Raw genomic sequence first — 26,678 nt, 5'->3', positions numbered from 1 at the left:
GATTTAAAAAACCTGTGCTTGTACTGTGAGGGCTTTATCCACCAAATCACAAATTAGACAGTGGCCATCTGGCTTAGTTTCCTGTAGAGCACACCCCTACTTGATGGGCATTGGCAGCTGTCTGGCACAGATTTAAATTAAGTGAGGCAATCTGCCCCACCTCTAGCCCCAGATCCCAAACTCCGGAGCCAGCTGAATTTCAGCTCCACCTGAAGTGAAAAGATAACTATATGGTTCAAATTCATCTTGACTCACAGTTTCACTGTTTTATCCTGGCTAAAGCTGTTCACTGTGTCTGTGGTTTTCTTACATAAATTTTCAATCCAGCTAGTGCTATTATAAAGTGTCTTTTCCAACCCTGATGTTGGGAGTGGATTTTTAGCTCGCATATTTTTTCCAGATGTGATAAGCTCTCCATAGCCCTCTTGGTGAGCAAAAGCATATCCAGATCTTCTTGAGCTTGACCTGCGGGTCCGAGGCCTTCGGCTACTTGGAGGTCTTGCCTTCTTTTGAGCCTTCTGCCACCGGCGGATCTGGAGAGGGACAGACCCAGAGTGAGTGACACACCCAAATGGTAGACTCCAGGCAGTGGGCTACTTTGTAAAGTGAAAGCCTTTTCAGTAAAAACAACATCAACAATAACAAAATACTCACCTTCATTGCAAAAGGAAGTTTTAAACATAAAAACCTAAGAAATCCTCTACCCAAAAGATCCCACTGGGCACTAGTCAGTTTTTATTCCTACCAAGAGACTTTGAAGTAAACAAGAAATATCCAGACCAATTTCATGATTGTCCCCATCTCATACATCTTAAATGTATGGAAGCATACTGTTGTTGTACAGAAAGATTTTCTAACATGCACCACCCAAAGCCAGCATAACAATTTGTAGTCTCATTCTCCCAAAACAACCTTTGCTGTCTCTTTTAGAGGCTCTCTGGATCCAACAGTCATCAGTAACTGGACTAAGAAAATTTAGAAAATGAGAATCAGAAATTTTCAACTTTTGTTGTGGGTCAAGGTATCATGAGACTTTCAGGGTTTTGATTTATTTGGAGTTTTTTTAGGACCTTTTGAAATGCTCAACATCATCTGGATGGTTTTCCAACAATTTTTTCATTTCCCTGTAAAGTCGAAGAGAGAAAAACCTTAGGTTTGGTGCAAGCAACCTTGTCCTCTGATTTGGCAAATCACTTGGATTCTGACTTTTGTGTCAGGAGGAAGCTGTTAAGCAGAAAATCACAACTGAACTTAATATAGGAAAAAGGAACACCCTCTTCTTCAGCCCATCCATGATTTTCTGGGCTTCTATCAAAATGAGCTCACAGAGCTGAAGAGAGAGGACAGATAATGACAAGGGACTCCATGAATCTTTTCAGAAAGACTCTTTTCATATTTTGGCCTCATAATGGGAGGGTCATCACAGTAAGAAAATCTCTACCTCAGTTCCCCTCAGCAGCACTGGCCTGGTCCCACTCACCCCAGCAACATTTAACCCCTTCTCATGACACGGCTACAAATATATATCTCCTCTTTCTACTTTTCTCTTTTTAATCTGAGTTCTGACCTAACCTGACATTGTGCTGCTTCCCTGCCTCTTCCAATGAAGTACTGAAATACGTTCTATTAATTTCCCAGCCTAGATATTTCTATAATTTGTTCTTGCTATTTTCCTTCTAACTTTAAACTTTCTGACCCATCCACCACATCGCTATTCCCTTTCTTAATCTGTTCAGAAGGCAACATCTCCCCTGTGTTTCTGAATCTGCTCCTATATTTCTACAAAAATGTTGAGGCCCTTTGACTCAGACCTTATTTGTCTCTCTTTTACTTTATCCTCTACTTTCCCTCAAGTCAATAACTTGCCCTATAGCTACTTTTCCCTTGGAACAATGGTCCAAAATGATACCAGTGGGCTTCTTTTTAAAAAAAAAATCCGCTTTTTAAAATACCCACCTTAACTTGTAATTTATGACTCCCACCCCCATCTAGTCTAGATGCCTCTCGTCGTTGGCACTCAGGACTAGTACATTCGAGATGTGGGCAGTACCATCTGCTCTGATGTGATCCCATGCACCTATGGGTGTTTGCCTGTGGGAACTTCGTAAGCCCCTCCCTGAGCTTCCAGTCAAGCAGAGAAAGACACCATTCCAAGAGCAAACAACCAGCTTCCAAGTACTCATCAGCACTGCGACATACCTGATCGGTCAAGGTTGGGTATAAATCCACCTTCAGAAATCTGAATGCCACCACTGGCATAACCGAAACCACTATCGTTAAGAGAATAACAAGCCAGATGCACTTCTGGGTCAAGGAATGCCGTGCGTTTCCTATCATTAGAGAAAAATATATGTTGTGGTTATAAATAGAACTGAATTATTAATTGTCTTTTTGTCTGTTCCTATGAGGTCTTTCTTGAAATCATGAGGTTTGGACTACCCAAGGAGAACCACTACATGTCTTCCCAGGATATACTAATAGTATGTTCAATGGTGATGAGGAGAAGGCAAAAGTGGTGAGATTGCCCTTGGGAGCTGCTTAGTGGCCTGGTCACTTACTTGGAGATTCCCAGCCTGAGCCAAGCATTCTCTGACCCAGACTTAGTCCAACTGCACTCATGAAGCACAGTTCTCACTTTCAGCCTCAAGGTTCCTTGGCTACAAAGCAACCATTATTTTTTAAAGGCACATTTACCCTTATGGACTCTTAAATGAAAACTAATCATATCAAAACTATACAATAAATGTTCTGGATGCAGGTACAATCTCAAATAATGGTCTCATTGACTGGCTATGTCATAAAAGGCACACTTTATCTACTGCAGGGCCAACCTTTTAAATTCCAGGGAATGGCCCCAGAAAACATGCCTTAAAGGGACTCATTTTCTCTTTGATGTTCCCTTGGTTATGAGGTACTCAAAGCTTCAAGAAATCAAAGGAGGCTCCTGGATTTGTGGAAAGAGCATCTCGTTCACCAGCAGACTGATGATGCAGCCGTCCAACATGCTAGGGCAATAGGACAGTGAAACTCATCTCCAAGCCTGAAGCCAGTTTCCTTACTCTATACTCACACCTCACATACCTCAATGTTTGTTTAAACAAGGTTATAAGACTCAGTGAGACAGACAGATAAATTCCATAGAAAGATGCCAACCCCACTTATGTCACCGAAAAAAACTTTTGTCCCTGTTCAGTTTCCAGGTATTTATCAGGATACCTCTAATTATCCAGGTCCCCTCTCCCAGTGCTAAAGTGTTAACACCATTCAAATGGGCTCTGGGTATGAGGGCTTGGCTTCGGACTGGTATGTCTGCTTTTCCTGGCTTTGGAGAGTAGAATCTGCCCACCAAAGAGCAGCTGACTCCAGTTGCCTTCAGCCATGGGCAGAAACAAACTTGACTGAATAAATTGTCTCTTTGAGCTCCTTTAAGCTCAGTATCCCCAGGCATGGCTGGAAAAAACATGCTTCACTTCAAAACCACACTCCTGTTTGCTGCTAGCTACTAAGGGAAAAAATTTTTTTCTGAAACCCCAATGTTGATCTAACTTTTGAAAATCTCACTGGAGGTTAGTAATTAATTCCTGGAATGGCATGTGCTTAGCTGGAGAGAGTGGTCCCCACACAAACTACTTTCTCCAGCTGAGGCATTCCAGTCTCATTATGCATGTTAGAATGCTCTCTTAGGACTGGAAGTCTTCTGGTCAATGCACTGAACTTTCAGAATTGGCAACCAAAAATTTAAAAACTTAAAAATAGTTTTAGTGTCTTTCTTTCCTAATATGCTTATTCTTACTCATAACCAACATGTCTCTACATAGTTGGAATCTTTTGGTAAACGAAGTATTAACAGTACATGTCAAGTAACGGTACAATTTAAAGATTTTCATGTACATGTAGGAAAAGGCAATAGTTGAAGAAAAGTATTCTTAAGTATATGTGTGCATTTAAATGGAATTACAATATCAGGTACATTTGCATCAATGTAAATCTGTAACTTTACTAACCTTAAAATCCTATTTTGGTCCTTGTGGTCCTATTTTGCTTTCTACATGAATCAGTTCTCTAAGAATTGTTCTTCTAGACTGAGTTCCCTAAATAGTGAATGCAAATCTCAGTCTTGCCTGATTGACCTCAAGAAGGTTTTCACTGTGCATCTCTCCTTTCCAATTTGTTGAGATGAACTCAGAAACATCACTGTTACCAACTTATTTCACACACACTAGAAATTTCAAAACCTCTGAGAAAATATATCAATAGCCCTCTTGTGTAAAGCTCATTGACTTTTGCTGGGAATCATTTTGAAATGTGGAGTACAATGGTAATATACTCCATAGAGAGACCAGATGTATACTCTGTAGAAAAATAGAATCTCAAGGTTTTAAGGGATTTTAGGGGGTCCTTTGCTACCCAACTGATGTTCATATTCCTCTGCAGTATCCCCAACCAGTAATCAAGCCACATTTGCTTGAATAATAATAATCACTGTCATCACAGTTAACATTTACTGAAAAAGAGCTATGTACCAGAATACATGCTAAGTACTTTACATGTATTATTTCATTTAATCCTTATAAATTTTTTATGAAAATAGGAACTATTAATATCCTCAGTTTATAAGTGAAGACATCAAGGCATAGTGTGATATTGTGAAATATATTAATATATTTGATCTTCCTCCTGTTTCCTAGCACACAATGCTTAAAAGTCCTTGGATTCTTCAAAATGATAAATGTTTTTGTATGCTAATGAGTTGACTGATGGCTAGCAGTCCCTAGGTAGCTTCAGGATAGGGGGTTGGTCATCAGAAAGACCAAGGCAGGATTAGAGGCTTAGAACTTTCAGCCCCATCCCACAGCCTCCTGGGGAGGGAAGAGAGGCTGAAGGTTAAGTTGATCACAAATGGCAAGTAATCAGCTACACCTATATGATGATGTCTTCATAACAACCCAAAGAACAGGTTTTGGAGAGCTTGTGAATAGCTGAACATGTGGAAGTTTCTGAAGGGTAGCATGCCTAGAAAAGGCATGAGAGCTCTGCACCCCTTCTCCTATACATCACCCTATGCCTCTCTTCATCAGTATCCTTTGGAATATCCTTTATGATAAACTGGTAAACATAAGTTAGTGTTTCCCTGAGTTCTGTGAACCACTGTAGCAAATTATTTGAACCCAAGGAGGGGGTTCCCAATTTACAGCCAGTGGGAATCCCAATTTTTAGCCAGTGGGTCAGAAGTATAGGTAAAATATCTTGGGGCTTATGATTGCCATTGGAAGTGGGGGGCAGTTTTGTGGGACTAAGCCCTCAACTTGTGGGATCTGACACTATCTCCAGGTAGATAATGTTGGAACTGAATCAGAGGATATTCAGTTGCTGTCCACTGCAGAATTGATTGGTGGTTGGTGGGAAGAAATTCCCACTTCTTGGTGACCAGAGGTAACAGAAGTCTTCTGCTTGATTGTTGAGTGAGAGTATAGGAGAAAGAGTTTGTTTATTCCTATATATTCTCACATGGAAAGAAGAAATTTCCCCACAGTCACAAAGCTTGTTAAGTGCTGGAGCTGGCATTTGAACCCTGCCTGTCTAACTACAAAGCCTACTCCTCATGCCACTTATGGATTAATGCCCAGGAATTTTTAGAAGGCTCTAAATTATACATTATTTTTTTCTCATCTAAATGCAAATAAGTTCTACAGGTGAATTTTGGCAGAGATTTTGGTGATAATGTGGCATAAAAGGGAAAGACTAGTATTTCTTTTCCTTCTCTACCATACGTGAACATTTCGCAGGTCTTCAGGTAGCCCCAGTGTATGTACTGTGCCTCTTGTTTGCAAAAGGACAGCCTATCGTATCTGGGCTGTTGAGACTCTGTAAACTGCTATGACAGTGATTCTTTTGTACCTGGTATAAACAGCAGAAACTAATATTTTAGAGCCTCTTTCAGGCCTGGTAGACTTCAGATGCCTAGCTTAATCAGTTCCTGGAGAAAGGATCATTGGTCATCCACAGCTCCATTCAACACAAAAAAATAAGTTAAAGACAAATAAATGGCAGCATGACACTAGTCCCCACTAGACAGATGGACTCACTTACCAACAAATGGAAACTGGTTTGGGAAGATGCCAAAGATGCCATTACTGTGCATTGTAAATAAAATAGAGAAATAAGTGGCAATGCTCCCCCAGATGAAGACATGATTAATAACAGTCCAGTAACTGGTATCCAAGGCTATCTGCAAATAAAATCAAATGCAAAAGAGAGGTTTTTGAGGATTAAAATAGCATCATTTTACTGAGTGATGTTTCCCTGAGTAACAGGAAGGTTACACCTGCCTAGCTGCCAGGCCAACCAGAGGCACCCCCACTTTCTGTGCTCACACAGGGGACTTATTTGACTCCACCAAAAGACTCCTAAAATTGATAAATAAAATCAATAGCCAGACATGGCCGTGCATGCCTGTGGTCCTAGCTACTCGGGAGGCTGAGGCAGGAAGATCACTTGAGCTCAGGAATTTGAGGTTGCTGTGAGCTAGGCTGATGCCACAGCACTCTAGCCTGGGCAACAGAGTGAGACTCTGATTCAAAAAAAAAAAAAAAAGTCAGTAAAGTCTCAGGTTATAAAATAATGTACCCAAATCATTAGTATTTCTATATACAAATAATGGTCAAGCTAAGAGCCAAATCAAGAATGTAATACCATTCACAATAGCTGCAAAGAAAATCAAATACCTAGGAATATACTTACCTAGGTATTTTAATAAATATCTAAGAGGTGAAAGATCTCTATAAGAGATATAAAACGCTGATTAAAGAAATCGTAAATGAAACAAACAAATGGAGAAACATCCCATGCTTATGCATTGGTTGAATCAACATTGATAAAATGTCCATACTGCCCAAAGTAATTTACTGATTCAATCCAATCCCATCAAAATACCAACATCATTTTTCACAGATCTAGAAAAAATAATGCTAAACTTCCTATGGAACCAAAAAAGAGCCTGAATAGCCAAATTTATCCTAAGTAAAAGGAACAAATTTGGAAGCATTTCATTATATGATTTCAAACTATGCTATAAGGCTATACTAAACAAAACAGCATGGTACTGGTATAAAGGCAGACACATAGACCAAGGAAACCAAATAGAGAACCCAGAAGTAAAGCCATATGGCTACAACCAACTGATTTTGACAAAGCAGACAAAAACATGCACTCTGGGTAAAGGACGCTCTATTCAATAAATGGTACTGGGAAAACTGGATAGCCATATGCAGAAGAATGAAAGTGGATCCCTATCTTTACTATATACAAAAATTAACTCAAGCAAGGTTAAAGATGTAAATGTAAGACTTGAAACCTTTAAAGTCTAAAAGAAAACAGGAAAACTCTTCTGGACATTAGCCTGGGCAAAGAATTTTTGACCGAGACCACACAAGCAAAGCAGCAACAACAAAAATAAATAAATGGAACTTATTTAAACTAAAAAGTTTCTGTACAGCAAAGGAAATAATCAGAGTAAATAGACAATCTACAGAATAGAAGAAAATATTCACAAACTACACATCTGACAAAGGGCTAATACCTAGAATCTATAAAGAATTCAAACAAATCAGCAAGAAAAAACCAAATAGCTCCATAAAAAGGGAGTGAAAGACATGAATAGATTCTTTTTAAAAGAAGGTAGACAAATGACCAACAAACAAACAAAAAAATGCTTAACATTACTAATCATCGGGAAAGGCAATTTAAAATCACAGTGAGATACCATCTTACCCCTGTCAGAATGGCTAGTATTAAAAAGTCAAAAAAGAATAGATGCTAGCATGGATTCAGAGAAAAAGAAATGCTTATACACTGTTGATAGGACTGCAAATTAGTACAACCTCTATGAAAAACAGTATGGAGACTCCTCAAAGAACTAAAAGTAGACCTACAATTCAATCCAACAATCCCACTATTGGGTATGCACCCAAAAGAAAAGAAGTCATTTTATATAAAAGATATCTGCACCCAAATGTTCATCACAACACAATTGCAAAGATATGGAATCAACCTAAGTTCCTATTAACTGATGAGTGGATAAAGAAAATGTGGTTAGATACATACACACACACACACACACACACACACCCCACAGAGTATTACTCGGCCATAAAAAGTAATTAAAGAATGTATTTTGCAGCAACTTGAATGGAACTGAAGACCATCGTCCTAAGTAAAGTATCTCAGGAATGGAAAAACAAATACCACATGTCCTAATTTATAAATAAGACTTAAACTAGGGGTATATATGGTCATAAAATGGCATAATGGACATTGAAAACTAAGAAGGGGAGAGGGTAGGAGGGAGGTAAGGGATACAAATCTACTTATCAAGTACAATGTACATTATGCTGGTGACAGGCACACTGAAAGCCCTGACTTCAGCATTATACAATTCATCCATGCAAAAAAAAAAGTCACTGCTACCTCATAAATCTATTGAAATAAAAAAAAATAGCATTTTAGAAAGAGAAAAAAAGAACAGAGAAGCAATAGTCGAAGAAATTATAGAAGAAAACTGCTCTGTGATAACAAATAGCGTAGATTTTCAGATTGAGAGGGCTCTTTAAAACCTAATCAAATTAATGAAAGAAGATACATTTGTAAAGGATAAAGAACATAAGCTTCTAGATAGAGAAGGAAAGAGAATCAACTTAACATCAGTGATTTAAGGTGCCCACATCAAAGTGCCCCAGTGAAACGGATATAGTAAAACAACAACAAAATTTGTAAAGAAAAAGCCTCTAACTCAAGAATCTTCTGTCCATCTAGTATATCATTAAATGTAAAGATAAAGAAAAAAAGCTTTGAACTCAAAGGTATAACATCTAAATACCCTTTCTGAAAAAATTACTCAAGGATATTACTGCAATGAAATAAAAGTTAAATCAGAATAAAGATCTCAAAATAGCAGAAGACAATCTATAAAAATGGTGTTGAGCAATGATTCTTGTAAATTTATAGTTAGTTCCAAATGAGTGATAATGTATGAGCTACAGTACTAATTTAGAAAGAATTTTGGAACAGTCAAAACATATGTTAAAGGAGCATTTAATAACATCCTGGAACTAAAATTCTAAATTATTAACATGTGAGAGTTGAGGATGGGAGTAGAGACAGGGAGGGATAAGCAAAATAAAAACATTTCCAAAATTATTTATTGGAGATGGAAGATGGATGAGGATGGGTTTAGAACAGGATAGTGAAACATTTAGTAAAGGATACAGTTATATAATTTTAGTATATTAATGTGGAAATGTATATTTAAATCACTAGGAAAATAGAGAAAAATCACTAGTAAAATAGGAATATATTAGTAAAAACTTGTAAATTATTCATGAGAAATGGGATATTTTAAAATCACAATTAATGCATCCAAGTATGAAAGAGGGAAAAGTGGAAATAAAAATGTAGAAATCATAAAATAATATTAAAGGAGCAAGATAAAAATGCATGTCATTACCATAAAAATGAGTAGCTTAAATTCCCTTATCAAAGGAGAAAAACTAATAGAATGAGACAAGCAAGAAATGGAAATGAAGAGATTGGCCCAGATTAAATATTACGCAAATGCAAACTAAAAAAGCAAGAGAAGCAAACTATTAATAATATTTAAAAATGAAACTTAAGTAAGAATTTATTTTATTTATTTATTTTTTATTTATTTATTTTTTTGAGACAGAGTCTTACTCTGTTGCCTGGGCTAGAGTGCCGTGGCGTCACCCTAGCTCACAGCAACCTCAAACTCCTTGGCCGAAGTGATCCTCCTGCCTCAGCCTCCCAGGTAGCTGGCACTACAGGCACACGCCATCATGCTTGGCTAATTTTTTCTATTTTTATTTGTTTGGCTAATTTCTTTCTATTTTTAGTAGAGACAGGGTCTCGCTCTTGCTCAGGCTGGTCTCGAACTCCTGAGCTCAAGCAATTCTCCCGCCTTGGCCTCCCAGAGTGCTAGGATTACAGGCGTGAGCCACCGCGCTCAGCCAAGAATTTATTGTCATGAAAAAAGATAAAAGCAACGAAGAAAAAATTATTTGCCATTATGTGGCAAATAATATAGCCTTGAATTAGGTAAAGTAAAAATCTCTTTGGAACACAATGAGAACTTGATAAGAATCATAATCACAGTGGTAAACTTTAATACACTTTTCTCAGCATTTGACAAGCATGATGGCAAAAGTGATGGTTCTTCTGGAAGTCTGTGGCTGACCTTCTGACATCCAGTCCCCAGTGTGATCAGAGCCAAGCTGTAAGAGGTGATAATAGCAGTGTTCTCATTACAACATTGCAGCATGTGGTTGGGTGTTGCTCCCAATGGCATTATGCCTAGCTGTGGCTCTCCCTGATTTGTTTGCCCCACTGAAGATTCTGAAGCTACCTAAAGCTTTTAATAAACCTTTTTTGCTTAAATTTAAAAAGTATCTGTTGTTTGTAACCACTATCTTTTCTGGAAAGTAATATGGCAATATTTATGAAAATTCAACATATACATACTCACTGACACAGCAGTGGAAACAACAAAATACCATTCTTAATCCTAATTGGTAAAAATTAAGAATTCTGGCCCCAGGAATTTCATTTCTAGGAATTTATCTGACAGTACATAAAATATATGTACTACTATAGGCATTGTAGCATTTCTTCAATAACAAAAACACACAGAAATATCTTGTATGCTTATCAATAGAGGACTGATAAATTATTATATATTCATATTATGAAATCCTGTACAGCTATTAAAAAGATTAAGATATATCTGAATGCATTGATTTGGAAAACTGTCCAGAATATCTAGTTAAATAAGAAAAATGTGTTATGGAATAATATGCATAAATATTATCCCCCTTTGTATGTTTATGTGAAAGCAAAGAAAAAATATGGAAGGATTTAAGCTATGGGAATCATAATAATAGTTAAAGAAGGAAAGGAAAGGAAGATGGTTCATTTTAGTTTAAACACTTTTATGTTGTATTAAATGCTAAAAAGAGCATCTGATAATTCAAATAACTAAAAAAGATTTTTTTTTAAATAGAGACTACTTAAGTTTGGCCTATATCATCAACAGAACATAAGATTTACAACTATGATTATAGACTTTTATGGAAATTTCACAGGGGCTGTTACCACAATGAAAAGTCAAGCTTAGACAGTGAGGAAAGGATATTAATGCTGCTGTCAGAGTAAGCTTATTCCCAGAATTCCTGAAAATTATTATTCCATATATCAAAGACAGCAGTTTCTGATAGAAGCCAAAATTGCTAAGCTTTCATGATCACAAACATTTACGTATTCCAGTCTGAGAATTCTGTAGCAAAACAGACATTTTCAGGGCTCCTAGAAATAAAATTCAGTGGTATTCTTTCTCAAAGGGTTAGACTAAAATTAAAGGAACTGGGAATCTATATTACTCAAGTTAAAATTTTTCTATTGAAAGAAATATCTATGTGTTTATAATCTATTAAGAGAGTTTCTCTCTGATGTTATCCAAGGATGATACTGATGTCCTAGGTATCCCCACATGGAATGGAGACGTGGGGACCATGAGTTCCCTGTGGCTGCTATGTGTTTGGGGAGGCCCACAGCTTCTACTTATCTTTATGATGAAGAGAGGTTCATATGGCTTTGGAGCTAGGGATCTGGAGTCAGAAGACCTGTGTTCAAATCCTGGCCTGCCACTTTTTAGATGACTTGGACTATAACTTAACCTTCTTGCCAAGTCTATTTTCTTGACTGTGGTAACAGTATCTACATTTCATAAGACCGTGAAGAAAATTAAATGAGATAATGGGATTATCCCAGTATCTGAGGCAGTATCTGATCTCAGATATCAGGTGTCAGTGTATGTTCAGTGTCAGCTTTGTTCTCCTATTTCCTGAAAATTTTAATTTTAGCCAGCCTCTCTGTGTAGTATAAAAGATTTTATCCCAGAACACGTTGGAATTTGATAGACCTGGGTTCCAGTCCTGGCTCTGGGACATATTGTGTTACTTTAGGCAAGTCATTTAACCTCTCTGAGCTTTATCTGTAGAAGGGGACAATAATGCCTACTGCAGAGTGACATTGTGAAGAGTAAGTGTAATGCATAATATCACTCATGGTGATGAGGATAGCCTGCTTTGGTCATTTACGTCAAGATAGGCACGTAACTAGGACAGTAGGGATAGTTGGGTACCTCAACCAAATTCTTCTCACTTTCTTTGTTCAATTTTCACTTCTCTCGTTATATTACTCTGCCCCTAAATTCATTCAATAAGTATTTATTGTCGTTTAGCACTGTAGTTTCAGTTTGGAGTACAGTGGCAAACAAAGCATGCCAGCTACAGGAAATTTGGTGTCCATTCTCAGCCATTCTGTTTCTGGGCCACCGTCTCTAGCTTAGATATTTCTTACCTCATTCTCCTCCCAGAAAGTTATTCTCAGTCTCCTGGCTGTTTTAGGCACTCTAGCACTCAGAATTAATGGTGGGAGTGGGGTTGGGAGTGAGGGCAGAGAGAAATCAGGTAGGTGAGAAACATGTGGGATGGGAGTATGTGGATACGGTAGAGAAGACTTCAACCCTGTAACATGGCAGAGAGATCCCAGGCACCACGGGGTGAGATCCAGCACCTCCTCTTTTAAAGTGCATGACTTTTGTGTCTGCATTACGATGATGATGATTACATTCCACTGCTTCCCAACTCTGCCAAATTACCCTGCATCCCAGTAATAATCCTGCTGTAGGAAATGCTTGCCTCAAATCTTTAATAAAACACTCACAAATGCCTTTCTTAAAGAATATTGACTTGGGAAATCAGACTGTTGGATCCTAGTACTAAGCCTGCAATGCAATCACTGTGTGATCTTGGGCAAATCACTTATACTTTCCGGGCCCCAGTTTGTTATATCAATTTTATTTAAAATTTTACCTGTTATGATTTTAGCATACAATCACCAATTCTTTGATACACCTCCCTCTAGGGAGTGGAGCTTAATTTTTCTTTCCCCGAATGTGGGTTGGACTTAGTGACTCACTTTTAAGGAATAAAATATGGAAAGGGAAACTGCCAGTTTGCAATGGAGAAACCTAGAAAACACCATTGTTACCAAGTAATCAAGGTTAGCATCACCTGTTTAATAAGCACATGTTGGTATCATGTGCTCCTTGATAGGATGAGATAAGAAGCACACGTCACCTCTTTGTGATTCTTCCACCTAAGCCACAACCTCAGTCTATCCCTAAGAAAAAACATCAGACAACCCAAACTGAGGAGCATTCTACAAAATGCCTCACCACTAGTCTTCAAAAATGTCTCTGTCATGAAAGACAAGGAAAGACTGTCAGAGACTGAAGGAGACTAAAGAGACATGGCTATTAAATTCCGTGTGGGATCCTGGACAGGATCCTGGAAGAATAAAAAGGATATTAACGGAAAAACTAGAGAAATCTGAATCAAGCCTGTTGCTGAGTTAATAGTATTGTACCAATGCCAATTTCATAGTTTTGACAAATGCACCATGGTCAGGTAAGATGTTAATGTTAACATTAACATTAACAGCCACCTGGTTGAATAAATTATGTCAAGTTCGTATGCTAGAATACCACAGCCATTAAAAGGAATATTTAAAAGAATATTTTAGGAATAAGATAAATGCTTATGATATAAAGTTAAGGGAAAAAATAAAATATAAAATTATATAATTTCCATTTTTCATCATGTTAATCCTGATTTGGAATTATGTGTGAATTTTAATTTTTCTCTGCACTTTTATACTTTTTCTAAATTTCCTGCAATATACTCCTTTTATAATAAAAATAAAGGTAATGAAAAGGATTTTGGTTTTTTAGAGCAGAGGCACCACAGGTGCCATTTATGGCTTACTTCTGCCTAAGGACAGGAGGTATGGGGACTGAGGTAGTCCTAGTTTCTGAGGCCATGTGTACTTGGCTCTCCCCACAGTGCCCTGTTTTTGAAGGCCTCTAAAATCTCTCACTTGTGGGTTTCACCAGACCATATTTCACAGCTGGGTGGTTCTGCTGGACTTCAGCACAGGAGGACTGTCTTTCAGACTGGTTGGGAATGTCCTATGGACACATTCAAAACCTGGAGATGCAATCTGTAAACACAAATCAATTATGATGATTCTCCCTAGTGATTTGACACACCCAGTGGAATTCTCTTTTTATGACAGGATCAGTACAGGGAGAATTTCCTCTCAACATCTCCCTCATTTATTCAATACTCATGAAATATCCATTATGGTCTGTTATATTCCAGGTGATATGCTAGGCCCTGGATATACAGGGATGACTAAAATAGAGATTTCCATTGCCTTCATGAAGCTTACAATCTAGGAGGTAGAAAGAAATTAAATGAGGGAACGCACAACTAAATATGTAATTACAAATGGAGATGACAGCTATGACGTAAAAGAACTGAGTTCTATTCTGCCAGAGAGAATAAGAGGGCCTAACTTAAAAGAGAGGACCAAGGGAGGCCTCTCTGAAGAATGACATCTGAGGGAAACAGACGGAGGAATATTCCAGGCAGAAAAGAGCAAAGGCATAAGGCAGGCGAGAGACTGGTGAATTTCAGGAGCTGAGAGAAGGCCAATGTGGCTGGAGTGTTGTGAGTAACGAGATTGGAGGGGTGGGTAGGTCCACTGCTGCCCTTGAGAAGACGGAAGGCAGAGAATGGATTTTGGACCAATGGCCAATGGCCACCAAAGTCTGAAGCAGATAGGTTTGGATAGACCCACCCAAAACATCCTGAGTGAGGGGCCGACAGTTACTTTTTCAGTCCTAAGTATGAATCCTCTTCTTACAAAACATTGATAATCAAGGGTAAGAATTTTCAAAAGGTTATTTTAAAAATTCCAAATGGTAAGGATGCAAAATTCTTTGATCTTTTTTGTGAATAGACAACGTTTTTAAAATGGATTGTTTCTGTGACCTCTCAGCTTGTGAAAAAGAAGAAATGTCACTGTGACATGTTACTGGAACAAGAACTATCTGCTTTATGAGGAAACAGTTTCTAAATGTAAAGCTAATGTAAAAACACAGCACCAACACTACTGTAATACCATATAAGAAAACAAATTATGGACAATCAAAAGGAAAAAGAGGAAAAGATACACAGGAATACCAACAGGCTCTTTTTTTAATTCAAAAGATTAAATTATTGCACTAATTGTGATGCTTAGTTTCACTAAAAACATTTAATGCTTGTCATATGTCATACCTACAATGGATCTTCCAGGTAATTTACTACCCTTACTTATATAGTAGATAAACGTTAAGGATGGTTTAAAGAATGTTTTCCATTTGCTTTTTCCTTCAGATATTGGCCTTTTATCTCAGTTACTACATTTCAAATCATCATCTCTTGGACCACCATGTAACTGGCTTGACCTGGAAACAAATCAGCTGTTAACGCTAACGACGTCCTTATACAGTCCACCACTGTCCTCCGCCCTCTGGAAGAAGAATCCAGAGGATTAGAAACAGATGGACCCTCATGATAAAGAGGAGATCACTTAATTCTTTTTTTGATTTTTTTTAAAGAAATGAGGCCTTGGTATACTGTCCAGGATGGATTCAAACTCCTGGGCTCAAGCAATCTTCCCACCTCAGCCTCCTGAGTAGCTAGGACTACAGGCACACACGACCACATCCACTGAGATTGCCTCATTCTTAACAGTTTGCTCAGTAATCAAAAGGCAACAAAATAAAACAAAGGTCACATTGTTTGCTGTACCTACCCAGAGCTACAGATTTGAACAGATGGAAAGTTTCTTTTTTATTTTCCTTTTTTATTTCAGAATATTATGGGGGTACAAATGTTTTGGTTACATGGATTGCTTTTGCACTGCTTGACTCAAAGTTATAAGTGTGCCCATCACCCAGATAGTATACATTGTACCCATTAGGTATGACTTCAGCAATCCCCTCCTGCCCCCTCCCACCTGCTTGATTTCCATTGAGTGTTACTTCCATCTGTGTCCATGAGTGCAGATCAGTTAATTCCAGTTTAATAGTGAGTACATGTGATATTTGTTTCTCCATTCTTGCGATACTACACTTAGGAGAATGGTCTCCAGTTCCACCAGATTGTTACAAAGGGTATTAATTCAATTTTTTTATGGCTGACTAGTATTCCGTGGTCTATATATACCACTTTTATTAATCCACTCAAGTTGATGGGCACTTGGATTGATTCCACATCTTTGCGATTGTGAATTGTGCTGCAATAAACATTCCAGTGAAAGTGTCTTCTTGATAAAATGACTATTCTTCCTTTGGGTAAATACCCAGTAGTGGGATTGCTGGATCAAATGGCAGGTCTACTTTTAGTTCTTTGAGGAATATCCATACTATTTTCCATAGAGATTGTACTAGTCCCACCAACAGTGTAACAGTTCCTTTCTCTCTGCATCCACGCCAGCATCTATTGTTTTGGGACTTTTTGATAAAAGCCATTCTCACTGGGGTTAGGTGATGTCTCATTGTGGTTTTGATTTGCATTTCTCTGATGATTAATGACATTGAGAGTTTTTTCATATGCTTATTGGCCATTAGTCTATCTTCTTTTGAAAAGCTGTTCATGTCTTTTGCCCACTTTAATGGTTTCATTTTTTTTCTTGCTGATTTGCTTGAGTTCTTTATAGATTTTATTTATTAGCCCTTTGTCAGATGTATAGCATGCAAATATTTTCTCCCATTCTGTAGGTTGTCTGTTTGCTCTAGTGATTGTTTCCTTGGCTGTGCAAAAGCTTTTTAATTTAATCAAGTCCCGTTTATTCATTTTTGTTGTTGCTGTGATTGCCTTTGGGGTCTTCTTCATAAATTCTTTGCCCAAGACAATATCTAGAAAAGTTTTTCCAACATTTTCTTCTAGAATTCTTATGGTTTCAAGTCACAGATGAAAGTCTGTTATCTATCTTGATTTAATTTTTGTGAGTGGTGAGAGATATGGATCCTGTTTCAATCTTCTACATGTGGCTACCCAATTTTCCCAGCACCGTTTACTGAATAAGGATTGTTTTCCCCAGTGTATGTTTTTGTCTGCTTTGTCAAAGATCAGATGGCTATATGGAAATGGTTTTATATCTGGGTTCTCTGTTCTGTTCCATTGGTTTATGCCTCTATTTTTGTGCCAGTACCATGCAGTTTCAGTTACTATGGCCTGGTAGTACAAAGTCCAGTAAAGTGATACCTCCAGACTTTTTCCTTTTGCTTAAGGTTGCTTTGGCTATTTGGGCTCTTTTCTGGTTCCAAAAAAAGGGCAGAATTATTTTTTCTAATCTGTGAAAAATGACATTGGTATTTTGATGGGGGTAAATCACTTTGGGCAGTATGGACATTTTAACAATGTTGATTCTGCCAATCCATGAGCATGATATGTTTTTCCATTTGTTCACATCATCTGCTATTTCCTTTGTCGGTGATTCATAGCTCTCTTTGTAGAAATCCTTCACCTCCTTGGTTAAATATTTCCCTAGGTATTTTATTTTCTTTGGAGTTATTGTAAAAGGTATTGAGTCCTTGATTTGATTTTCAGCTTGACTGTTGTTGGTGTAAAAGAATGCTACAGATTTTTGTACATTGATTTTGTAACCTGAGACTTTGCTGAATTTATCAATTCCAGGAGTCTCTTGGTGGAATCTTTGAGGTTTTCTAGATATAAGATCATATCATCAGCAAAGAGTGATAGTTTGACCTCCTCTTTCCCCATTTGAATACCCTTAATTTCCTTCTCTTGCCTGATTACTCTGGCTAGGACTTCCATCACTATGTTGAATAGAAGTGGTGACAGTGGGCACCCTTGTCTTGTTCCAGTTCTGAGTCGGAATGCTTTCAACTTTTCCCCACTTACTATAGTGTTGGCTGTGGGTTTGTCATATATGGTTTTTATAATTTTAAGATATGTTCCATCTATGCCTATTTTGTTAAGTTTTTATCATAAAAGGATGCTGAATTTTGTCAAATGCTTTTTCTGCATCTAATGAGATGAAAATTTTCTGTGAACTCTAACTCAGTATGTAATAGTTTTGAACATTTGCATTAAAATGAAATAGAAACACAACTCAAGATGCCCATGGAGGAAGGTCAATGGAGCATCAAAAATCATTCCCGCCAGAAGAGCTTCTCTGAATTCGAGATTTGGATATGCCGCAGATATAGCATTGAACCTCTTGAATAATTCCACAGAAATGTGTTGCCAAATGAACTTTAGACCTCACTTTAAAACCTAGAAGTTATTAAGTCTTAAAGAAAGCATGGTGGGAAAGTTTCTCTCTGTTATCATTAGAAAATTTTTCTTCTTCAAACACAAGAAGGAAGTAGCAGTGTAATCATTTCTCTTTACATATAATGCCCAACCCAATAAAGTGAACTGTGAGGTTTCTACTAACATGGAGGTTATAGACCCCTCATGCTAATCCCCCACATCTGGTAATTTACGTTAAAGCTTCCTGTTTTCTTCTCAAAATGTGTAGTTAAAAAGAAAACCTCAGTAGTCATTTACAATTTTTTTTCTCCCAACATGTAGACAAAATCAGCCAACAAAGAAATGAAATTTTAAAAGTTATAAACCTGTCAACTTATCAAGTTAAGGTGCTTTCACCAACAGGGTTACCTGCACACTGACCACAATGACCAAAGATGTGGCCATGGTAACTGCAAAAGACTGGTAGTCAGCAATGTGTTGCCCGTCTTCTCCAGCCACGTTGTAAAAGGCCCCAAAGGGGATGAAGAAAAGGGCTAATGAGGTATAGATTCCATGCAACATGCAGATGAAAAATTTACGCTTGTTAAAAAGTAGATTCAGTTGTCCAGGTTCATAGAGCTGGGGACAGCCCATGCTGTTCTGGTCACTCACATCCTGCAAACACAGTGTAATGTCAGTGGAGGAGAGTTGAGAAAGAGTCAGAGAGGTCCTGTATTCCCTATCTTCAGAAATAGCAAATGACTGTTTTAAGTGTGTCCTAATATGCACTACTCACTTAGGCTAGAACAGGACATTATCTTGTTTTCATTCCCACAATAACCCAGAGGATAATAAAATGATCTCTCTATTGCAGAGAAGGAACTTGATTCTCCAAGAGAGATTCATGAGAGGTCACACATGAATTCGTAAGTAGCAGAACCAGGACTTGACTTGAACCTAGAAATTTGGCTTCAAATTGAAGTTTCTTTCCTACATGCTCCTGCAGGCTATTAAGGCTGAAGACTCCTCAGAAGCATTCTCACTCCCAGAATTCCAGCATATCATGTACAGCCAATGGGTCCCAGGAGTTCATTGCCAAGGCAGTAAAAGGTAGTGATAAGGAGATGGCTGCAAAGAGCTCTGGAGTCAGGATTAGCAAATCAGAGGTCTTGACTTTGGGGGTGAGTAGGAGGAAGGGAAGAAGGGGTCGGGGGGACATTCCAGGTGGGAAGGGAGCTGAGACTGAGAGTTTAGGATCTGAGTGTTCCACCCAGTGAGGATTCAACAGCAGTTTCCAGGTATTCAGGGCAAAGAATTTAGACAGGAAAAAAAAAAAAAAAAGGAATTTAGACAGAATGAGAAGGCAGCATGTTTGGCACTAGCCAGGTCCTGGGAGAAATTTAAGCCATGCTTCTCAAACTTAATGCACACACAAATCACCCAGGGAGCAGATGATGGTTCAATAAATATGAGGGCCTGAGATGGTGCATTTCCAGCCAGCTCCAAAATAATACTGATAATGACACCATGAGCACAAAGCCAAATGCCAAAACCCAAAAAGGATGGCAAGAATCAACCACTGGAGACATCAGAGGACTATCGTTGGAAGAGCATCAGCGAAAGTGGAAGCAACACAGGCAGTGGACTCTTGGGGGAGATGAGGGTGCCCTTCTGCTTGTGGGATGGCCCAGGTCTCCCCAAACGGGGTCTCATGAAGAGCACTAATATAGTCTCATTAGGAAGTCCTGCTTTGGGATGCCATCAGACGTTTCTTCCCCAAGTCTTGTGACTGGGGTCATGGGCTTTGAAACCAGACAGTCATGAGTTCAATCCCTGGTAAAAGGTCTAACTAGTGTGTAGTCTTAGGCCTGTTACTTAACCCAACTGAGCCTCAGTTTCCTCATCTCCAGAATAGCAGAGAGTAACACCTCCCTCATGGAACCATTGTCAGGATTAAAAGAGCATGTAGAGTATTTAGTAGAGCTCTTGTCACATCAGAAGTAATAAATAACAGATGCTTCTATGAATAATAAATAAAATGATGATAATAATAGTAATAATGTATCACTCAAAGTTAAGTGGACTGGTTCTAGGCTTAGTTCTGTCACTTCTTGGCTATGTGGCTTTAGGGCAGTGACTTGACCCTCCAAGGCTTGGTTTCCTCCTTAAAAAATGAGCAGATCCATAGATGATTGCTGAGACCCACTTAGCACAGCATTCCATGGTCCTGTGATCAGTTAAAGGGCCAAAGTTGACAAAGCAGGAAAGGAAAGGAAAAGACACTCAACTCAATGGCAATAAGAAGCCTTACTATATTTTTTTGATTTGCACAATAACCATCTTTTGCCAGAAACTGCTTTATTTTTATTATTTTATTCCACACTCTGGGCAGCTACAAAGCACCAAGAAAAGAAACACTTGTAAACATAGGCACTTGGAAATAAATATGCTTAAGCCTTTACATCTAAGGTCTTCAGAAGTTCATTACTTTTCATAGAATTCCACAAAATATGCCTTTCACAAACTGCCCTTTTTACATATGAGGAATAAGTCTTACAACTGACTACAAATTCAGCAGAATGGGAGAGTGGAGTGAGCTCATAAGTGAAGATTTATATTTTGCAAAAGATGGCTTTGGGCCAGAAAATGAGGCCTAGCAAATGGTCTAACAACAGCTTGGAGAAAATCTGGCCTCCTTAAAAATACTTCCCAAAAAAAGAAAAAACTTTTAAAAACAATACACTCTAATTGTGTCATGGAAACTCAGCTGGCTAGTCTTTCACTTCCCCATTAGTAGCCAGACTTTTTCCCCCTTCCAGGAAGTAGCTCCAAGGCTCTGAATATGCCAAGGATCCACCATTTTTGTAATTGATTTTCTCCCTTCTCCCCTCTCAAGCATGTTGATACTGGGCAAAAGAAGTCTGTGCTCTTTCTCCCCATGGCTGTGGGGCTTTGTGTTCTTCCCCATCAGCAGGCTGCTCTGCTGGCCTGTAGTTCCTGTTCTGGGGCTGCGCTGGCCAAGAAAGTCTGTCTCACTGCAGATGCTCGCCCTCTGTACTCCAATCTAGTTCCATAATGTTCTATCACTGCGTGGTTCTCTACAAACTCTCAGAGGCTAATGCAGTATTTCCCAGTGTGTGAACCACAGACACTAGTGCTGAGGCAAATTAAAATATGAGGTGCTATATGAAAAAAAAGTAGTTTTGGGAAATGCTGGGCTAAAATGAAGTTAAAGAGACCACTTCCTGCACAACTTCTCAGAGCCTTTAGAGCAACAATGTGGGGTATGAATCTCTACAAGAACAGTAGCCAAACTTTGATCAGAAAACTCTTTTGGGGAAGCTGGGGCACAGGGATGAGGAGTGGATCTGGAAGGGCTTTTGATCTATGCAACACCTATTAAAACAACTGCACTTCTAGGGTTCTTTCCATGAATTGTGTCTTCTACTTAGAAGCTAAAAGCAACTAAAAGGCATAACAGAGAAACTAAGTTACAAAGATGGAGAAAAATACATACCTGGTCAAAAATCCCCATGGCTAATACAGGTAGCGATGTGTAAACAATGTTAAAAAGGGTGATGAACCACTGGTCATAAACAGTCTGAAAGAAATAACATATCGGTGAGAAATACCATCCATAGCAGTGAGTGAGAATATTTACTTTTAGGTTCTTGGGTTAAAGAACCAGATTTTCTGAGATAGGTAGGAGTTAGATTTTACAGTCAGACAAATGTGAGTTCTCCCCTAGGCTCTGCCTCTTATCAGTTATGCTGCCTTAATGGGATACTATATCTCCCTAAAACGTCAATTTCTTTACCTCCAAAGGGATGCCAGGCCCTCCAGCAGTGTGGCAGTGCGATAAAATAATACATGCGGCACACCTAACACAGTGCTGGGTCCTATGAGGCCCTGGACCCTTGCGGTGGGTTGCTATTTTGTTCTCCGGCTTTTCAGTGGTTTATAATTAGTCCAATTATCTGATCTAAGTGATAAACAAAGGATTCACTAAAATACTGAGAAGGAAATAAAGAAATGAGCCTATTTCTATCCTGTGTTCAAATGGAGAGCTTTTTCTTGGGAGTGGTTTGAAGCAAAGTGGGCGTGAAGCCAGATGCTCGCTATACTGGGTATAAACAAGCAAGACAATAAAAACATCCCCACACACCTATATAGAATAAGTTACGCAAGACTTCCTGGCATGAGCCTCACTAAAAGTCAATGAGGTATGTGGAACAGACATTATTGCTGGTGAGTACACAGAGGTGTTGAAGCAGAAACTTTCAGTTACATCACTTATTATAGGCAAGGGTAAAATTTAAAACCTATTTCTCCAGCTCCTAACCAATGCCCATTCTACCACTCTATCATCCATTCATTCATTCAATATTTATTGAGAAACTGCTATGTGCCAGGTACTAGGTTCTAGGCAATAATAATTCAGCATAATCAATCAGATAAAAATTCCTCATGAAATTTATGTTCTAATGGCAGAAAAGGGGGACAGAAAATATTCAAGAATAAATTTTATACAGAGGGGGAGGAGTCAGTGAGTAAGTTAGTTAGAAGGTATTAAATGCTACGGAGGAAAGTAGATACAGAATGGTGAGGGCTATAATTGTAATAAAGTGATTGCAGAAGCTCTCACTGAGATGTGACATTTGAGATAAGAGCTGAAGGAAATAAGGGATCAATATGCGGCTTTCTGGGACAGGAGCATTCTATACTGCAAGTAGATCCCATGAAACATCCCTAAGGCAAGAAAGCGCCCGTATGCTCAGAGAACAGCAAGGTGGCTGGTTGGGTGGAGCAGAGTGACCTATGGGGAGAATAACGGAGGTCAAGAGGTAAGCTAGAGAATCCATGTAGTTAACCATGGGTTATTCCCTAAGTGAAATGAGAAGACATCAGAGGATTTTAAGCAAAGAAGCAACCTGATCTGATTTACATTTTAACAGTATCACTCTGGACACTGTGCTGAGACTAGACTGGAGGCAATGGTGGAACTGGAAAAGAGGCATAAGCTTATGACTCAGGATAACCATTTCTAATAACTAATTTTATGTTCTCTGCATGGTAATTCTCTTTTGTTATTCTCTGAGTCCCATCAGTTTCATCACCTGGTTTGAACTCTGCTGTAAGGATTTGAAAAGGGGGAGTATGTCCAGTGATACACTGATAAATGTTTAACAACTGGCTCTCAAATAAAATTTAAAAAAAAGCCCTGATTTGCAACATTTGTCAATTTCCATGGTGTAAATATTCCTCCATGACTGATTTCAAGCAGTGATGTCACTAAATGTGGATTTGAGAAGAAATGTGTGATAGCACATCATTGTATTTCTACTGTACAAACCCAATAGAAATAACATCAAGAGCGTAAATAGTAAAACACAGTAAAATAATTAGAAAGTAATTAAATTTGGGTATATTAACTTTGTTTTTTGTCTTTAATATAATTTAAATTATAAGTTTATATAATTTAATTTTTAACAATGGCTATATTTAACCACTGACTCACAAGATTCCTGAAAATTTAAGTCAGCTCTTATGAACCAGTGTGGGCCAGCTCTAATATGCCACAGCCCATGTCCATGCTGAGAGCAAAATGGTACAAGATAGCAACAGCCACAAGAAGGATAATGGACTCAGTGTGGCAAGAGAGCATCTGCAGAAGGTCAGGCCAGTAGCCCAGAGTGCTAGGCAACATGAGAATAGACTGGAAAAGCTTGCTGGCCCTCCCTGGAAACCCGCCGCATACCTTAGCAAAGGTATCTGGAACAATCCTGAATTTATGGTACTCATGCAGGATGGGGGGCATGTGCTATAACAATTGATCCATACCAAAGTTCTCACTGGAGATAACAAAAAAAAGCATCTTCATCAAAGCATCAGTGAACTAAAAAGATAGTGGGGAATTACCTATCAAGATCAAGGAGAGAACTAGAACTTAACAACTACCTCAAAGCCTAGGAAGATGTTATCTTTCTCCAGAGACTATGTTTGTTACCTTCTACCAGCTGCTGAGGACAGGATGAAGGCCTGATGTTTTCCAGGCTAGCCAACTGTCCTGCTATAGTAGAGTCTGTGACCCTACGGTTGGGAGGCTGCCCTTGAATTCCAGCCCAGGGTAGAAAGGGTTTCATCAGGATCTCTCCCCTGGGGGGACACTGTACCTTGTCCCTTCAGCCCAGGAAACTACCAAAAGCACAGCCTCGCCTCTCGGTTGCCTCTGAAGTTCATCAACACTCCCTGGGTACGTGGCCCCACGCAGTGCAACCCTGCGGCACACCAGCCCAGAGTGGTTGTAACTGGGTCCCAGATTGCAACTCCTTTCTACCCCAGGAGTCCACCCAAACTGCAGCTCAGCCTCTGTTTCTTCCTTCTGATGAGTGAATGTGTCCAACTCTATTTCTACATATATTTGTTCACAAATGTTTGCCTTTGTACACCCAGATACATGTAAAAAAAATACTCATAGCTGCATTGGTCATAATAGTCCAAAACCAAAACTAACCAAAATGTCGATTAGGAATGGAGAAAGACATTGTGGTGTCTTGATATAATGGAATACTATAGAATAATGAAAAGCAAGGAACTATAGCTATATCCAAAAACACAATTGAATAAAAAATACATATAATATTGAGCAAAAGAAGCCAAACACAAAAGCCTGACTCCACTTAACTAAAATTCAAAAGCATACAAACCTATTGTATGTTGTTTAGGGATTACTACTCATATGGTAAAATTATAAAACAAAGCAAAAGAGTGACTATAAAATGTCAAGATAATGGTTACCTCTAGCAGGTTGGAAAAGAGGTATGACTGGGAAAAGCGAGAGGAGCTCTTGGGTGTTTGGCAATGTCCTATTCTCTTGCGCTGGATCACGGTACATGGGTGTTCACTTTTACAATGATTTGTTAAGCTGACATTTAGGGACTATGTACTTTTTGTAGATTTATTATATTTTACAAATAATGATAAAAGGTAAACATCTGACCTTCTTTCATAGTCTCAGCCTGGTGAGACTTTGGAGACTAGAAGGACTTACAAAATCCTGATGCCCATGCCCATTAAATCAGTACCTGTGGGAGTGGGGTCTAGGTGTTAGTAGTTTTAACATTTTCCCGGGTAATTCCAATGTGAAGCCAAGATTGAGAATTACATTCACTCCCATTTTTAAAAAATAATAATAATGCAGAGCAGCTGACATAAATCCAATATGACCCTTTGATGATGGCATCTAACTCTCATTCCTCTACTATATCAACCCATTTTATGACTGCAGTGTAGAAAATAAAAGAGGGAGAAAGCACTTAAACTCAGGCCTTGTGGCTCTAGGTGGAGCCTGATGCTATCAAATCACTCCATCCTCCACCTCATCTACCACCCAACTTCCACTCACTGAGAAAAGATGACTTCAGGTACTAGGAAGAAAGAAAGAATCTGAGAAATTATGGCATACTAAACTGTGAGTAGCTGACAGTCTGCGTAAAGTGCCCTCATCACACAAACTGACTGGCATTAACACCTACAATTACTCGACTGCAGCATTCGTCAGCTGGCACTAAGATTTGAAGCCTCATTTCACAACTGGTGCAGAGAAGTCAGGAAGGGAAAACCAGTTGGAATAAAGTTTCGATGAGTTTCTGCAATTGCTTGGAAGAGTGTTTGCTACCACTCAGAATCGCAATCACAAAAAGAAAGAATAGCTGACATTTACTAAACACCTACTGTGTGCCATTTTAAGTGCTTTACATATATTAGCACACTAAATTCTAACAACCCTGTGAGACAGGTCCTATTAGCTGTCCCCAGTTTACAAATGGGGAAACTAAGGCCTATCAAGGTTAGGAGATTGCCCAATATCATACCTCAAATACAAAGATTTTCTAAGTGTGGCGCGGGGACCTTTTAGGGATCCACAACGTCAAACCTATTTTCACAATAATACTAAGTATTTATTTGTACTTTTACCTCATTCTCCCATGAGTGTAAGACTTATGCTATCACAGATGACTAAATGCAAGAGATGACATGAGAACCCTGCTCTCTTCCATTATGCCAAATGGTTTTCTAAAAGTATAAAAAAAAATGGCACTCCTCTCATGAACTGTTTTTGTTTTGAACCATATAGCCATTTTTCTTAAAAATATGTTATTTTTGTAAACATGTCATGGGTTTATTATTTTTTAACAAATTAATAAAACAGCATTTAAATATTTTTCTTCATTTTTATTTCTAAGGTGATAAATATTGATAGATAAGGTCCCGAGGTCACAAAGTTTGAGAACTGCTGGCCAAGCAAGTGTCAGAACCAAGTTAAAGCCGATGGACCTTACTGTCCACTTCACTAACCACTGCGTGAAACCTCCTTGCTCAATCAGTGGTATCATTTGCGAAGCTGCCTTGAAGGCTTTTTTCCTCACTTTGCTTTATGTAGTTGAAAGCATA

General features: G+C 38.6%; 1 protein-coding gene across 1 annotated transcript in view; it reads right to left on the bottom strand.

Annotated features, from left to right (window-relative positions):
* Window positions 1–251: 251 nt before the first annotated feature.
* The window catches only part of ATP8B4 (ATPase phospholipid transporting 8B4 (putative)), a 230,142-nt gene continuing 203,715 nt past the window's right edge, over window positions 252–26,678 (bottom strand). The window contains exons 27-31 of the mRNA XM_069492140.1: window positions 21,742–21,825; window positions 18,654–18,899; window positions 6,091–6,229; window positions 2,200–2,330; window positions 252–533 (exon numbers count right to left, since the gene is read on the bottom strand). Coding sequence (XP_069348241.1) covers window positions 252–533; window positions 2,200–2,330; window positions 6,091–6,229; window positions 18,654–18,899; window positions 21,742–21,825 — 882 coding nt within the window. The remainder of the gene's footprint in view (window positions 534–2,199; window positions 2,331–6,090; window positions 6,230–18,653; window positions 18,900–21,741; window positions 21,826–26,678) is intronic.

The sequence above is a fragment of the Eulemur rufifrons genome, chromosome 2 (assembly GCF_041146395.1).
Source record: "Eulemur rufifrons isolate Redbay chromosome 2, OSU_ERuf_1, whole genome shotgun sequence".
Classification (NCBI taxonomy): Eukaryota; Metazoa; Chordata; class Mammalia; order Primates; family Lemuridae; genus Eulemur; species Eulemur rufifrons.
Note: the sequence above shows the minus strand (reverse complement) of the source record. Positions and strands in the feature narration are given on the sequence as shown.